This window comes from Hyperolius riggenbachi, chromosome 10 (genome assembly GCF_040937935.1).
Source record: "Hyperolius riggenbachi isolate aHypRig1 chromosome 10, aHypRig1.pri, whole genome shotgun sequence".
In the NCBI taxonomy this organism is placed as follows: Eukaryota; Metazoa; Chordata; class Amphibia; order Anura; family Hyperoliidae; genus Hyperolius; species Hyperolius riggenbachi.
The window spans coordinates 278,610,105-278,627,576 of NC_090655.1; the positions used below are offsets into that span (position 1 = coordinate 278,610,105).

The 17,472-nt window shown below is 43.6% G+C and overlaps 1 protein-coding gene across 1 annotated transcript in view; it reads left to right on the forward strand.

Annotated features, from left to right (window-relative positions):
• Nucleotides 1–14,346, forward strand: part of LOC137535497 (zinc finger protein 605-like) — a 71,219-nt gene extending 56,873 nt beyond the window's left edge. Inside the window, exon 4 of the mRNA XM_068257331.1 lies at nucleotides 13,238–14,346. Within this exon, the coding sequence (XP_068113432.1) occupies nucleotides 13,238–14,193 (956 nt within the window). The 3' untranslated portion in view covers nucleotides 14,194–14,346. The remainder of the gene's footprint in view (nucleotides 1–13,237) is intronic.
• Nucleotides 14,347–17,472: the final 3,126 nt, after the last annotated feature.

A 17,472-nucleotide genomic window follows, 5' to 3' on the forward strand; every position in this document is an offset into this window, starting at 1 on the left:
GCTCCTCGTCGCATTAAAAGTGGTTAAAAACAGTTTTAAAAAGTTTGTTTGTAAACAAACAAAATGGCCACCAAAACAGGAAGTAGGTTGATGTACAGCATGTCCACACATAGAAAATACATCCATACACAAGCAGGCTGTATACACCCTTCCTTTTGAATCTCAAGAGATCATTGTGTGTTTCTTTCCCCCTGCATCTCTCATGCACTGAAGTTTCAGGCTGCTCTTTTCTTCCTGCAAACAGCATTGCCCTTGTTTGTAATTCCTCAGTATGTGAAAGCCCAGCCAGCTCAGAGGACGATTTATCCAGCTTGTAAAAGATAAGAGAGAAGAGAGAAGCTGCTCTAATCTAAATAATACACAGGCAGTGTGCAGAACGGGGCCTAGAAGGGGGAGTTCATAGCAGAACCACAACACTGAAGAACTTGGCAGCCTTCCAGACACAGGCCTGACAAGTCTGACAAGAGAGAGATACATTGATTTATTACAGAGATGGTGATAGTAGAACATGCTGCAGTTAGCCAGAACACATTAGAATAGCTTTTGGAACTTGTAGGATGATAAAAAACAGGATGCAATTTTTGTTACGGAGTCTCTTTAATGCTCCCCCACTTATACTTAATACACCCCTATTTATACTATATACTATAGCATGACGGCCTCCTTAATGTTATATTGATAGATTTTGCACGTCGCATGGACTGTCAGGATCTCCTACAATAACTCTTCATTGTGCCTACTTCCTGCTTTCATGGAAGCAGACATATTGATCACATTCTGTGTTTACAAATTAGCTGCTCTGCCATGGCAGAGAAGATTCCTGAGCTGACACAGCTGAGAGATCAAATAACAGCTGTGATTAGTCACAGATGAGGAGGAATTAGAACGGCTAAACTCTCTTAATTTACACAAAGTGCATTTCTCTATGTCTTCCTTCTGTCCTGTGCAAGAGTTCAGGTCCACTTTAAGTTGCTAGTGACAGATCCACAGAAAGTGACAGGTTAAAGTAAGGTTCTCGAAGTGGTTTTCCACTCCTAGTTGCCGCCAGACAGGCCTTTTATTTAACAATAGCTTTTTATTGATATTTATATATGAAAATAAATGAAAAAGCAAAGAGAGCAATATTACAGGGCCTCACTCAGGGTAGGATGGACTATTCTGTAGATGTTGCTATAAGCACCTCTGCGTGAAAAAATGAGTTTAGTCTTCTGGAGGCAGAGAACATAGAAACTAGAAAAGAAATGCAGAACACAAAAGAAAAGAGAAGATAAGTTCTTGACTCTATAATTGTTATTATTATTTATTGTAGTTATAAAGCACCAACATATTATGCAGCGCACAATCATGTAGAGTACACTAGGGGGATGGGAGAGGGTACAGATTACATGATCAGGTGATTTGGGCTGGTTAGGTAGGTCCAGTAATAGAAGTATGAGGCAGTCATAGGAAAGGAGCACAGGATCCTGTAGAATACACTAGGGAAGAAAGAGGGTACAAGATACATGATCATGTGATTTGGGCTGGTTAGGTAGGTCCAGTAATAGAAGTATGAGGCAGTCATAGGAAAGGAGCACAGGATCCTGTAGAATACACTAGGGAAGAAAGAGGGTACAAGATACATGATCATGTGATTTGGGCTAGTTAGGTAGGTCCAGTAATACAAGTACGAGGCTGTCATAGGAAAGGAGCACACAATCATGTAGAGTACACTAGGGAAGAAAGAGGGTACAAGATACATGATCATGTGATTTGGGCTGGTTAGGTAGGTCCAGTAATACAAGTACGAGGCAGTCATAGGACAGGAGCACACGATCATGTAGAGTACACTAGGGGGATGGGAGAGGGCACAAGATACATGATCATGTGATTTGGGCTGGTTAGGTAGGCCCAGTAATACAAGTACGAGGCTGTCATAGGAAAGGAGCACACGATCATGTAGAATACACTAGGGAAGGGAGAGGGTACAAGATACATGATCAGGTGATTTGGGCTTGTTAGGTAGGTCCAGTAATAGAAGTATGAGGCAGTCATAGGAAAGGAGCACAGGATCCTGTAGAATACACTAGGGAAGAAAGAGGGTACAAGATACATGATCATGTGATTTGGGCTGGTTAGGTAGGTCCAGTAATAGAAGTATGAGGCAGTCATAGAAAAGGAGCACAGGATCCTGTAGAATACACTAGGGAAGAAAGAGGGTACAAGATACATGATCATGTGATTTGGGCTGGTTAGGTAGGTCCAGTAATACAAGTACGAGGCTGTCATAGGAAAGGAGCACACAATCATGTAGAGTACACTAGGGAAGAAAGAGGGTACAAGATACATGATCATGTGATTTGGGCTGGTTAGGTAGGTCCAGTAATACAAGTACGAGGCTGTCATAGGACAGGAGCACACGATCATGTAGAGTACACTAGGGGGATGGGAGAGGGCACAAGATACATGATCATGTGATTTGGGCTGGTTAGGTAGGCCCAGTAATACAAGTACGAGGCTGTCATAGGAAAGGAGCACACGATCATGTAGAATACACTAGGGAAGGGAGAGGGTACAAGATACATGATCATGTGATTTGGGCTGGTTAGGTAGGCCCAGTAATACAAGTACGAGGCTGTCATAGGAAAGGAGCACACGATCATGTAGATTACACTAGGGAAGGGAGAGGGTACAAAATACATGATCATGTGATATGGGCTGGTTAGTAAGGTCCAGTAATACAAGTACGAGGCTGTCATAGGAAAGGAGCACACGATCATGTAGAATACACTACGGAATGGAGAGGGTACAAGATACATGATCAGGTGATTTGGGCTGGTTAGGTAGGCTCAGTAATACAAGTACAGGCTGTCATAGGAAAGGAGCACACCATCATGTAGAATACACTAGGGAAGGGAGAGGGTACAAGATACATGATCATGTAATTTGGGCTGGTTAGGTAGGTCCAGTAATACAAGTACAGGCTGTCATAGGAAAGGAGCACACGATCATGTAGAATACACTAGGGAAGGGAGAGGGTACAAGATGCATGATCATGTGATTTGGGCTGGTTAGGTAGGTCCAGTAATACAAGTACAGGCTGTCATAGGAAAGGAGCACACGATCATGTAAAATACACTAGGGAAGGGAGAGGGTACATGATCATGTGATTTGGGCTGGTTAGGTAGGCCCAGTAATACAAGTACGAGGCTGTCATAGGACAGGAGCACACCATCATGTAGAATACACTAGGGAAGGGAGAGGGTACAAGATACATGATCATGTGATTTGGGCTGGTTAGGTAGGCCCAGTAATACAAGTACGAGGCAGTCATAGGAAAGGAGCACACGGTCATGTAGAATACACTAGAGAAGGGAGAGGGTACAAGATATATGATCATGTGATTTGGGCTGGTTAGGTAGGCCCAGTAATACAAGTACTGGCTGTCATAGGAAAGGAGCACACGATCATGTAGAATACACTAGGGTATGGAGAGGGTACAAGATACATGATCAGGTGATTTGGGCTGGTTAGGTAGGCCCAGTAATACAAGTACAAGCCTATCATAGGAAAGGAGCACACGATCATGTAGAATACACTAGGGAAGGGAGAGGGTACAAGATACATGATCAGGTGATTTGGGATGGTTAGGTAGGCCTAGTAATACAAGTACGATGCAGTCATAGGAAGGGAGCACACGATCATGTAGAATACACTAGGGAAGGGAGAGGGTACAAGATACATGATCATGTGATTTAGAGCTGGTTACATAGGTCCAGTAATACAAGTACGAGGCTGTCATAGGAAAGGAGCACACGGTCATGTAGAGTACACTAGGGAAGAGAGAGGGTGCAAGATACAGGATCATGCGGTATGGGCTGGTTAGGTAGGCCTAGTAATACAAGTACTGGCTGTCATAGGAAAGGAGCACACGATCATGTAGAGTACACTAGTGAAGGGAGAGGGTACACGATACATGATCATGTGATTTGGGCTGGTTAGGTAGGTCCAGTAATACAAGTACGAGGCTGTCATAGGAAAGGAGCACACGATCATGTAGAATACACTAGGGAATGGAGAGGGTACAAGATACATGAGCATGTGATTTGGGCTGGTTAGGTAGGCCCAGTAATACAAGTACAAGGCTATCATAGGAAAGGAGCACACGATCATGTAGAATACACTAGGGAAGGGAGAGGGTACAAGATACATGATCAGGTGATTTGGGCTGGTTAGGTAGGTCCAGTAATACAAGTACGAGGCTGTCATAGGAAAGGAGCACACGATCATGTAGAATACACTAGAGAAGGGAGAGGGTACAAGATACAGGATCATGCGGTATGGGCTGGTTAGGTAGGCCTAGTAATACAAGTACTGGCTGTCATAGGAAAGGAGCACACGATCATGTAGTATACACTAGGGAATGGAGAGGGTACAAGATACATGATCATGTGATTTGGGCTAGTTAGGTAGGTCCAGTAATACAAGTACGAGGCTGTCATAGGAAAGGAGCACACAATCATGTAGAATACCCTAGGGAAGGGAGAGGGTACAAGATATATGATCATGTGATGTGGGCTGGTTAGGTAGTCTCAGTAATACAAGTATGAGGCTGTCATAGGAAAAGAGAACACGATCATGTAGAATACACTAGGGAAGGGAGAGAGTACAAGATACACGATCATGTGATTTGGGCTGGTTAGGTAGGCCCAGTAATACAAGTACGAGGCAGTCATAGGAAGGGAGCACACGATCATGTAGAATACACTAGGGAAGGGAGAGGGTACAAGATACATGATCATGTGATTTGGGCAGCTTAGGTAGGCTCAGTAATACAAGTACGAGGCTGTCATAGGAAAGGAGCACACGATCATGTAGAGTACACTAGTGAAGGGAGAGGGTACAAGATATATGATCATGTGATTTGGGCTGGTTAGGTAGGCCCAGTAATACAAGTACTGGCTGTCATAGGAAAGGAGCACACGATCATGTGGAATACACTAGGGAATGGAGAGGGTACAAGATACATGATCAGGTGATTTGGGCTGGTTAGGTAGGCCCAGTAATACAAGTACAAGGCTATCATAGGAAAGGAGCACACGATCATGTAGAATACACTAGGGAAGGGAGAGGGTACAAGATACATGATCAGGTGATTTGGGCTGGTTAGGTAGGTCCAGTAATACAAGTACAGGCTGTCATAGGAAAGGAGCACACGATCATGTAGAATACACTAGGGAAGGGAGAGGGTACAAGATACATGATCATGTGATTTGGGCTGGTTAGGTAGGCCCAGTAATACAAGTATGAGGCGGTCATAGGAAAGGAGCACACGGTCATGTAGAGTACACTAGGGGGATGGGAGAGGGCACAAGATATATGATCATGTGATGTGGGCTGGTTAGGTAGTCTCAGTAATACAAGTATGAGGCTGTCATAGGAAAAGAGAACACGATCATGTAGAATACACTAGGGAAGGGAGAGAGTACAAGATACACGATCATGTGATTTGAACTGGTTAGGTAGGCCCAGTAATACAAGTACAGGCTGTCATAGGAAGGGAGCACACGATCATGTAGAATACACTAGGGAAGGGAGAGGGTACAAGGTACATAATCATGTGATTTGGGCTGGTTAGGTAGGCCCAGTAATACAAGTATGAGGCTGTCATAGGAAAGGAGCACACGATCATGTAGATTACACTAGGGAAGGGAGAGGGTACAAAATACATGATCATGTGATTTGGAGCTGGTTACATAGGTCCAGTAATACAAGTACGAGGCTGTCATAGGAAAGGAGCATACGATCATGTAGAATACACTAGGGAAGGGAGAGGGTACAAGATACGTGAACATGTGATATGGGCTGGTTAGGTAGGCCCAGTAATACAAGTACAGGATGTCATAGGAAAGGAGCACACGATCATGTAGAATACCCTAGGGAAGGGAGAGGGTACAAGATACATGATCATGTGATTTGGGCAGCTTAGGTAGGCTCAGTAAGACAAGTATGAGGCAGTCACAGGAAAGGAGCACACAATCATGTAGAGTACACTAGGGAAGGGAGAGGGTACAAGATACATGATCATGTGATTTGGGCTGGTTAGGTAGGCCCAGTAATCCAAGTACGAGGCTGTCATAGGAAAGGAGCACACAATCATGTAGAATACCCTAGGGAAGGGAGAGGGTACAAGATACATGATCATGTGATGTGGGCTGGTTAGGTAGTCTCAGTAATACAAGTATGAGGCAGTCAAAGGAAAGGAGCACACAATCATGTAGAATACACTTGGTAAGAGAGAGGGTACAAGATACATGATCATGTGATATGGGCTGGTTAGGTAGTCTTAGTAATACAAGTATGAGGCAGTCATGGGAAAGGAGCACATGATCATGTAGAATACACTAGGGAAGGGAGAGGGTACAAGATACATGATCATGTGATTTGGGCTGGTTAGGTAGGTCCAATAATACAAGTACGAGGCGGTCATAGGAAAGGAGCACATGATCATGTAGAATACACTAGGGAAGGGAGAGATTTCAAGATACATGATCATGTGATTTGGGCTGGTTAGGTAGGTCCAATAATACAAGTACGAGGCTGTCATAGGAAAGGTGCACACGATCATGTAGACTGCACTAGGGAAGGGAGAGGGTACAAGATACATGATCATGTGATTTGGGCTGGTTACGTAGGCCCAGTACTACAAGTACAGGCTGTCATAGGAAAGGAGCACAGCATCATGTAGAGTACACTAGGCAAGGGAGAGGGTGCAAGATACACGATCATGTGATTTGGGGCTGGTTAGGTAGGTCCAGTAATACAAGTACAAGGTGGTCATAGGAAAGGAGCACACAATCATGTAGTATATACTAGGGAAGGGAGAGGGTACAAGATACATGATCATGTGATTTGGGTTGGTTAGGTAGGTCCAGTAATACAAGTATGAGGCGGTCATAGGAAAGGAGCACACAATCATGTAGAATACACTAGGGAAGGGAGAGGGTACAAGATACATGATCATGTGATTTGGGCTGGTTAGGTAGGTCCAGTAATACAAGTATGAGGCAGTCATAGGAAAGGAGCACACGATCATGTAGAATACACTAGGGAAGGGAGAGGGTACAAGATACATGATCATGTGATTTGGGCTGGTTAGGTAGTCTCAGTAATACATGTATGAGGCAGTCAAAGGAAAGGAGCACACGATCATGTAGTATACACTAGGGAAGGGAGAGGGTTCAAGATACATGATCATGTGATTTGGGCTGGTTAGGTAGGTCCAGTAATACAAGTATGAGGCAGTCATAGGAAAGGAGCACACGATCATGTAGAATACACTAGGGAAGGGAGAGAGTACAAGATACACGATCATGTGATTTGGGCTGGTTAGGTAGGCCCAGTAATACAAGTACGAGGCTGTCATAGGAAAGGAGCACACGATCATGTAAAATACACTAGGGAAGGGAGAGGGTTCAAGATACATGATCATGTGATTTGGGCTGGTTAGGTAGGTCCAGTAATACAAGTACAAGGCTGTCATAGGAAAGGAGCACACGATCATGTACAATACACTAGGGAAGGGAGAGGGTACAAGGTACATAATCATGTGATTTGGGCTGGTTAGGTAGGCCCAGTAATACAAGTACGAGGCTGTCATATTAAAGGAGCACACAATCATGTAGAATACACTAGGGAAGGGAGAGGGTACAAGATACATGAACATGTGATATGGGCTGGTTAGGTAGGCCCAGTAATACAAGTACAGGCTGTCATAGGGAAGGAGCACTCGATCATGTAGAATACACTAGGGAAGGGAGAGGGTACAAGATACATGATCATGTGATTTGGGGCTGGTTAGGTAGGCGCAGTAATGCAAGTACGAGGCTGTCATAGGAAAGGAGCACACAATCATGTAGAATACCCTAGGGAAGGGAGAGGGTACAAGATACATGATCATGTGATTTGGGCTGGTTAGGTAGTCTCAGTAATACAAGTATGAGGCAGTCAAAGGAAAGGAGCACACAATCATGTAGAATACACTTGGTAAGAGAGAGGGTACAAGATACATGATCATGTGATATGGGCTGGTTAGGTAGTCTTAGTAATACAAGTATGAGGCAGTCATGGGAAAGGAGCACATGATCATGTAGAATACACTAGGGAAGGGAGAGGGTACAAGATACATGATCATGTGATATGGGGCTGGTTAGGTAGGCCCAGTAATTCAAGTACAGGCTGTCATAGGAAAGGAGCACACGATCATGTAGAATACACTAGGGAAGGCAGAGGGTACAAGATACATGATCATGTGATATGGGGATGGTTAGGTAGGCCCAGTAAAACAAGTACGAGGCTGTCATAGGAATGGAGCACACGATCATGTAGATTACACTAGGGAAGGGAGAGGGTACAAGATACATGAGCATGTGATTTGGGCTGGTTAGTAAGGTCCAGTAATACAAGTACGAGGCTGTCATAGGAAAGGAGCACACGATCCTGTAGAATACACTAGGGAAGGGAGAGGGTACAAGATACATGATCATGTGATTTGGGCTGGTTAGGTAGGTCCAGTAATAGAAGTATGAGGCAGTCATAGGAAAGGAGCACACGATCATGTAGAATACACTAGGGAAGGGAGAGGGTACAAGATACATGATCATGTGATTTGGGCTGGTTAGGTAGTCTCAGTAATACAAGTATGAGGCAGTCATAGGAAAGGAGCACACGATCATGTAGAATACACTAGGGAAGGGAGAGGGTACAAGATACATGATCATGTGATTTGGGCTAGTTTGGTAGGCCCAGTAATACAAGTACAGGCTGTCATAGGAAAGGAGCACACGGTCATGTAAAATACACTAGGGAAAGGAGAGGGTACAAGATACATGATCATGTGATGTGGGCTGGTTAGGTAGGTCCAGTAATACAAGTACAAGGCTGTCATAGGAAAGGTGCACACAATCATGTAGAATACACTAGGGAAGGGAGAGGGTTCAAGATACATGATCATGTGATTTGGGCTGGTTAGGTAGGTCCAGTAATACAAGTACAGGCTGTCATAGGAAAGGAGCACACGATCATGTAGAATACACTAGGGAAGGGAGAGGGTACAAGATACATGATCATGTGATGTGGGCTGGTTACGTAGGCCCAGTAATACAAGTATGAGGCTGTCATAGGAGAGGAGCACACGGTCATGTAGAGTACACTAGGGAAGGGAGAGGGTACAAGATACATGATCATGTGATTTGGGCTGGTTAGGTAGGCCCAGTAATACAAGTACGAGGCTGTCATAGGAAAGGAGCACACAATCATGTAGATTACACTAGGGAAGGCAGAGGGTATAAGATACATGATCATGTGATATGGGCTGGTGACGTAGGCCCAGTAATACAAGTATGAGGCTGTCATAGGAAAGGAGCACACGATCATGTAGATTACACTAGGGAAGGCAGAGGGTACAAGATACATGATCATGTGATATGGGCTGGTTACGTAGGCCCAGTAATACAAGTACGAGGCTGTCATAGGAAAGGAGCACACGATCATGTAGAGTACACTAGGGAAGGGAGGACCTTGTCAAAGGCTTACAGTCTATAGGGAGGGGAGATGGACACACTAGTTAAGGCCGTAGAGTTAGTATTCAGTAAGCTTTTTAAAAGTTTTTTGAGGGCTTTCTTGAATTTATTGAAGCAGAGTATACTAGGATGTATAACAGAGGCGCCAACATAGTATAAAAAGGCTTAAAAACAGTTTAAAAATAGGAAAGAGGAAGCGGTGGTGGACTTACCTCCTCCAAGAAGACACCAAAAATTGTTGCTTTATAGTAAACAACAATTTATTCACAATGTTCTCAAAGCGCAACACGTTTCGCAGGTTTGATCCTGCTTCATCAGGCAATAACAACGGAGTAATAGCATATATGGTCAGTAGAGGAGCTCTGGTGCACATTATCTTCATTTGCAGTATTGGGGACAAGAGAGAGATAGAGGGACATTACAAGGGGCATATGAGTGACACGAGGATACAATGGTAATAAGAATGGAAAAGTCCATTAGCCCAGTGTACAGTGATCATCTGGTAAATACAGCTTCTCTACAGACCTATGACTATGATTTCATTTCCGTAAAATTCATAGTGCAGATGTGTATGCCAAGTCCTATGACCATACTTGAGCTGGGTCAGTGATTGGTCACATGGGCAGCGTGCCTCTTGCTGCTGGTTGTGGGTGCTCCACCCACTGCTAGGGAGTAGGAGGAGTCAGAGAATCCATGGTACAAGGGTCTGTCATGGATGACCCCTAATAATGTCCTCTGTAGAGTGGAGTGGAGTATTAGAGGCATTTAGCATTTTAAAATTTAGGTTTGCTTTAATGTAGCAGCACGGTGGTGTATTGGTTAGCGCTCTCGCCTTGCAGCGCTGGGTCCCTGGCTCGAATCCCAGCCAGGTCAACATCTGCAAGGAGTTTGTATGTTCTCCCCGTGTCTGCATGGGTTTCCTCTGGGCACTCCGGTTTCCTCCCACACCCCAAAAACATGCAGATAAGTTAATTGGTTTCCCCCTAAATTGGCCCTAGACTATGATACATACACTACACAATACATATATAGACATATGACTATGGTAGGGACTAGATTGTGAGCCCCTTTGAGGGACAGTTAGTGACAAGATAATATATGCTCTTGTACAGCTCTGCGTAATATGTCAGCGCTATATAAATACTTAAAGAGACACTGAAGCGAAAAAAAAAATATGATATAGTGAATTGGTTGTGTACTATGAATAATTACTAGAAGATTAGCAGCAAAGAAAATATTCTCATACTTTTATTTTCAGGTATATAGTGTTTTTTCCAACATTGCATCATTCTATAATATGTGCAGATTACACAACACTCAGCATTCAAAATGAGTCTTTCAGAGCAGTCTGTGAAGTAATGACCTCTCCTCTGGCAGAGGAAAAGTAAATAGTCCAGGAACAGTTGAAATAATAAAAGTCAGATAACAGCCCTCTCCACGACTAAAGGTGCCCATACACTCGTCAGATTGGCAGCAGATAGATAAGAAATGCATCTGATGATCTATCTGATGCGTTTTTAGAACATTTTTTACCAGAATAGAATTCCAATAGATTTCAGTTTGAAATCTATTGAAATTCGATCTGATGGCATTATTTTGCCATCAGATTTCCATTAAGGCCAATGCAAACTGATAAGCAATCTCATCAGATCGACCTAAATTTTCCACCCTGCCAGCTCGATGGAAATCCATCGAAATCGATCGAAATCGGCCATCGATCGGTCGATTGGTCAACCGATTTGCAAACGATCGATCGATCGGGATCGATCGGTCGGCCAGAAAATCGGCTGAGTGTATGCAAACTGATAAGCTGAGTGTATGAAAACTGATAAGCAATCTCATCAGATCGACCTAAATTTTCCACCCTGCCAGCTCGATGGAAATCCATCGAAATCGATCGAAATCGGCCATCGATCGGTCGATTGGTCAACCGATTTGCAAACGATCGATCGATCGATCGATCGGGATCGATCGGTCGGCCAGAAAATCGGCTGAGTGTATGGGCCCCTTTACTTAGTCGGAGAGCTTAATGGCTTGTTTGCATAGAGATAACAACTGGAGTTTCTCAACTCTTCCTGTACTGGAAACAATTACACTGATGTATCTGATCTTAATGTTTTATTTCTTAGCTGTGCTACACATACAAATCATAATATCATCATTTTTTTTTCGCTTCAGTGTCTCTTTAAGGTAAATAAATAAATGTGTAAGTGACACCACATTGCTCTACAAACATAACACAGATTTCTTGCTATAAGTACATATAGGTCTGTTGTCACAGGAGTAACACATTGCTTCCATTATCTCGTCAAGCCTTACAATATACTGCTTTCCATGTATGGCCAATGCTTTATGTGTAGGGAGGGTCAGTGAGATGCAAATAACTCTGACTTGTATGCCAACATGATGCAAATTGTATGCCCATGATTGGCCACCTGTAATGAGCACAACCTTCTGCTGCTCTCTGTCAAGTTGATAACTGGTGTTGGTCAGTGACATGCCAATAACTCTGAGTTGGTGCAAATAGTGTGCTAATTATATGCAAAGCTATGCCACCGCTATTATTATTAAAAACATATAGATAAGTTAATTGGCTCCCCCCTAAATTGGCCCTAGACTATGATATATACATAAAACAAACAGATGAAAGGCAGCACCGGAAAGCCACAGATGGAGTGTGCCTGTACCCAAAACCCCAGTGCCTCCTGGAGTACTGCAGATCCACACAACGAAAAGGGTCGGCACCACTCAAATGTAAATAAAGCTCTTTATTGTAGTGCATAAACGGCAGCAGGACAGGCCGCTGTTTCGGGACTAAGCCCTTCTTCAACTGCATCAGCCATATCATATATATATATGGCTGATGCAGTTGAAGAAGGGCTTAGTCCCGAAACAGCGGTCTGTCCTGCTGCCGTTTATGCACTACAATAAAGAGCTTTATTTACATTTGAGTGGTGCCGACCCTTTTCGTTGTGTGGATCTGCAGTACTCCAGGAGGCACTGGGGTTTTGGGTACAGGCACACTCCATCTGTGGCTTTCCGGTGCTGCCTTTCATCTGTTTGTTTTATGTATATATCATAGTCTAGGGCCAATTTAGGGGGGAGCCAATTAACTTATCTATATGTTTTTGGGAGCTCGAGGAGAACATACAAACATACAAACTCCTTGCAGATAATATCTGGGTTGGGATTCAAGCAAAGGATCCAATGCTGCAAGACAGGAGTGCTACATCTGTATCTGGTCCGATTCTAATCTGCATAAACTTTGCATCAATGGTTCCCTAATGATAATTGCTCCTCCCCTCAGAATTCTCTAACAGGAAGTGATGTTTCTCTATTTGCAGGGCGGAGCCCCGGCATCAGGAACCTCTCAGAGACTCGTCTCTCTGTATCCACAGACTGTACAACGGATAATGATGTCATTGGACAAGAGTCTCCTGCAGATATCCTGGTGACCCCAAATATTCCCCCAGACTCCCCTCACCTGTCTAACCCTGAGGGGCCTCATACCCAGCACAGCTCTCCCTCTGCTGGAGGGCCTTATTCCTGTTCCACATGTGGGAAAAGTTTTGTATGGAAATCATACCTTGTCAAACATGAGAAATCTCACACTAGAGAGAAGCCCTGTTCATGTGCTGTGTGCGGGAAATGTTTTGTGTGGGAATCAGAGCTGGTCATACATGAGAGATCTCACACTGGTGAGAAGCCGTATCCATGTGCTCAGTGTGGCAAATGTTTTGCTTGGAAATCATACCTTGTCAGACATAAAAGATCTCACACTGGTGAAAAGCCCTATTCATGTGCTGAGTGTGGGAAATGTTTTATTCAGAAATCACAGCTTGTTATACATGAGAGATCTCACACTGGTGAGAAGCCCTATTCATGTGCTCAGTGTGGGAAATGTTTTGTTCAGAGATCACAGCTTGTCATACATGAAAGATCTCACAATGGAGAGAAACGTTATTCGTGTGCTGAGTGTGGGAAATGTTTTGTACAGAAATCACATCTTGTCAGTCATAAGAGATCCCACACTGGTGAGAAGCCCTTTTCATGTGCTGAGTGTGGGAAATGTTTTGTAAATAAATCACAGCTTGTCATACATGAGAGATTTCACATGGGAGAGATGCCCTATTCATGTGCTGATTGTGGGAAATGTTTTGCACATAAATCAGTTCTTGCTAGACATGAGAAATCACACTCTGGTGAGAAGCCCTATCCATGTGCTGTGTGTGGGAAATGTTTTGCACATAAATCCGTTCTGGTCAGACATGAGCGATGTCACACTGGAGAGAAGCCATATTCTTGTGCTGATTGTGGGAAATGTTTTGTTCAGAAATCACAGCTGGTCATACATGAGAGATCTCACACTGGAGAAAAGCCATTTTCATGTGCTGAGTGTGGGAAATGTTATGTTCAGAAATCACAGCTGATTATACATGGGAGAGCTCACACTGGTGAGATGCCGTATGCATGTGCTGAGTGTGGGAAATGTTTTGCACAGAAATCAAATCTTGTCAAACATGAGAGAACTCACACTGGTGGTAAGTATGGGTCAGTGAAACAGAGCTTCACCTTCAGTGAACCTGAAGTGGCCACAGCACACTGCTCTCCATCTCCCCAGCAAAGCAGGAAGTAGGAAGTATGGAGAGGGGAGTGCAGCGGCCAATCACAGACTTGTTCAGTTACACTTATCCCTCTCTCATTACTGGTGAGAAGCTCTATTACTGCACTGAGTGTGGGAAATGCTTTGGCCATAAGTGTTCGTTTTCATTGTTTCTTTTATACAGTGGGTTGCAAAAGTATTCGGCCCCCTTGAAGTTTTCCACATTTTGTCACATTACTGCCACAAACATGCATCAATTTTATTGGAATTCCACGTGAAAGACCAATACAAAGTGGTGTACACGTGAGAAGTGGATCGAAAATCATACATGATTCCAAACATTTTTTACAAATAAATAACTGCAAAGTGGGGTGTGTGTAATTATTCGGCCCCCTGAGTCAATACTTTGTAGAACCACCTTTTGCTGCAATTACAGCTGACAGTCTTTTAGGGTATGTCTCTACCAGCTTTGCACATCTAGAGACTGAAATCCTTGCCCATTGTTCTTTGCAAAATAGCTCCAGCTCAGTCAGATTAGATGGACAGCGTTTGTGAACAGCAGTTTTCAGATCTTGCCACAGATTCTCGATTGGATTTAGATCTGGACTTTGACTGGGCCATTCTAACACATAGATATGTTTTGTTTTAAGCCATTCCATTGTTGTCCTGGCTTTATGTTTAGGGTCATTGTCCTGCTGGAAGGAGAACCTCTGCCCCAGTCTCAAGTCTTTTGCAGTCTCCAAGAGGTTTTCTTCCAAGTTTGCCCTGTATTTGGCTCCATCCATCTTCCTATCACCTCTGACCAGCTTCCCTGTCCTTGCTGAAGAGATGCACCCCCCGAGCATGATGCTGCCACCACCATATTTGACAGTGGGGATGGTGTGTTCAGAGTGATGTGCAGTGTTAGTTTTCTGCCACACATAGCATTTTGCATTTTGGCCAAAAAGTTCCATTTTGGTCTCATCTGACCAGAGCACCTTCTTCCACATGGTTGCTGTGTCCCCCACATGGCTTGTGGCAAACTGCAAACGGGACTTCTTATGCTTTCTGTTAACAATGCCTTTCTTCTTGCCACTCTTCCATAAAGGCCAACTTTGTACAGTGCATGACTAATAGTTGTCCTATGGACAGAGTCTCCCACCTGAGCTGTAGATCTCTGCAGCTCGTCCAGAGTCACCATGGGCCTCTTGACTGCATTTCTGATCAGCGCTATCCTTGTTCGGCCTGTGAGTTTTGGTGGATGGCCTTGTCTTGGTAGGTTTACAGTTGTGCCATATTCCTTCCATTTCTGAATGATCGCTTGAACAGTGCTCCTTGGGATGTTCAAGGCTTTGGAAATCTTTTTGTAGCCTAAGCCTGCTTTATATTTCTCAATAACATGATCCCTGACCTGTCTTGGTCCTGTTTTGTGTGTTCTTTGGACTTCATGGTGTTGTTTCTCCCAATATTCTCTTAGACAACCTTGGAGGCCCTCACAGAGCAGCTGTGTTTGGACTGACATTAGATTACACACAGGTGCACTCTATTTTGTCATTAGCACTCATCAGGCAATGTCTATAGGCAACTGACTGCACTCAGATCAAAGGGGGCCGAATAATTATGCACACACCACTTTGCAGTTATTTATTTGTAAAAAAAATGTTTGGAATCATGTGTGATTTTTGTTCCACTTCACATGTGGAACACTTTGTGTTTGTCTTTCATGTGGAATTCCAACAAAATTGATTCATGTTTGTGGCAGTAATATGACAAAATGTGGAAAACGTCAAGGGGGCCGAATACTTTTGCAACCCACTGTATCTTGCTGTAGATTCACATGGCATTGGATTGTAAAGCATTACAGTCTAAACTGAGGTGGCATGACATAAACATGGGTACATATACTATTATACACACAGTATGTATGTCTGTGTGTCTTTTCCGCTCTACACCCAGCTCTTTCCACCAGCCTCACCCGGAATGTCTTCATGTATGTTAACTCATTTATGAGAGAAATGAAGTGGATTTGCAGCGGAATAGCTGATGGTGCTGGACTTCTGGTTTCTTCATGTGAGTGACATTAAGTACTATAGAAAGAAAAGAAAAAACAATCGAGAGTCCCCAATAGTGTATTACTGTTGGACCAGTTGCGTATAAATAACAGATGAGATGTATACTCACAAGTGTGGGTTGCCAGCCTCAGGCAACCACTCCCAATGCGTATGGGGAAATTACACCTGTCCCCACTCAGGCTAAAAGAAGTCGCTCTCCGTAGACAGAAAAAAGGGTATAATCACCCATCCACCAGGGGGATTCCAATGTGTAAGAACGGAACAGAGGCGCCAACAGAATAAAAATAGTAACCAATTAAAACCAATTAAAATGTGGGTGGCGAGGGTGGACTCGTCTCCCCAACAAAAACCACAACCGCTGTGTATGTTACAACAATTTTAATCAATTTAGTAGGTACTCCAAAAATAACTGCAACGCGTTTCTCGGGTCTCAAGCCCGCTTCATCAGGCAAAAATGTAAACAGGAGTAACAGCGCAGTAGTGTGTGCTCGTGTAGCGTCTCTGCCATTAAGTACTAAGCCTAGTTAGCACTTGTCTGTCTTCACTTTTTATATTTTTGTAGAAAGGGTTATTAACCACTTGAGCCCCAGAGGTTTATACCCCCCTAGTGACCAGGCCTTTTTTTTTTACAATTCAGCACTTAACAACTTTAACGGTTTATTGCTCGGTCATACAACTTAGCACCCAAATTAATTTTACCTTCTTTTTTTATAGATAAAAAAAGACCAAAATATTTGTAAAAAAAAAAATATAATAATTTATTCCCCACCCCCCAAATTGGCCCTAGAATAACATATACACTACAGTATACATACATATACACATGCCTATAATAGGGATTGCATTGTGAGCCCCTCTGAGGGACAGTGAAGTGACAGGGGTAGATTCTGTACAGTGCTGAGTAAGCGCTATATAAACAGTGTTAGTTTACCTAAATACAAAAACCAGCCTGCTAGCGATGACCAGCCACTGGCAGGCTGCTCACTGGCCCCCACTGTTTACAGTGACAGAAGGGAGTGCAAGCGCAAGCCCCCCTCAAATCTCGCTACACACGAGATGACACCATATGGTGTCATGGAGGAACAACACAACAGAGCTTCTCTGCCGCTGCCATCCTGCGTTAGGTGATTGGCAAGGGGTTAAACGAGCTGTTTTATCTATTCAAATGAGGCAAGGTCTGAAGTCACATGCAGGTACAGCTGTTCTGAAGAGTAAATAGAAGTCCACACACTTTAATCTAGCTAAATACCGGGCCCTCCAA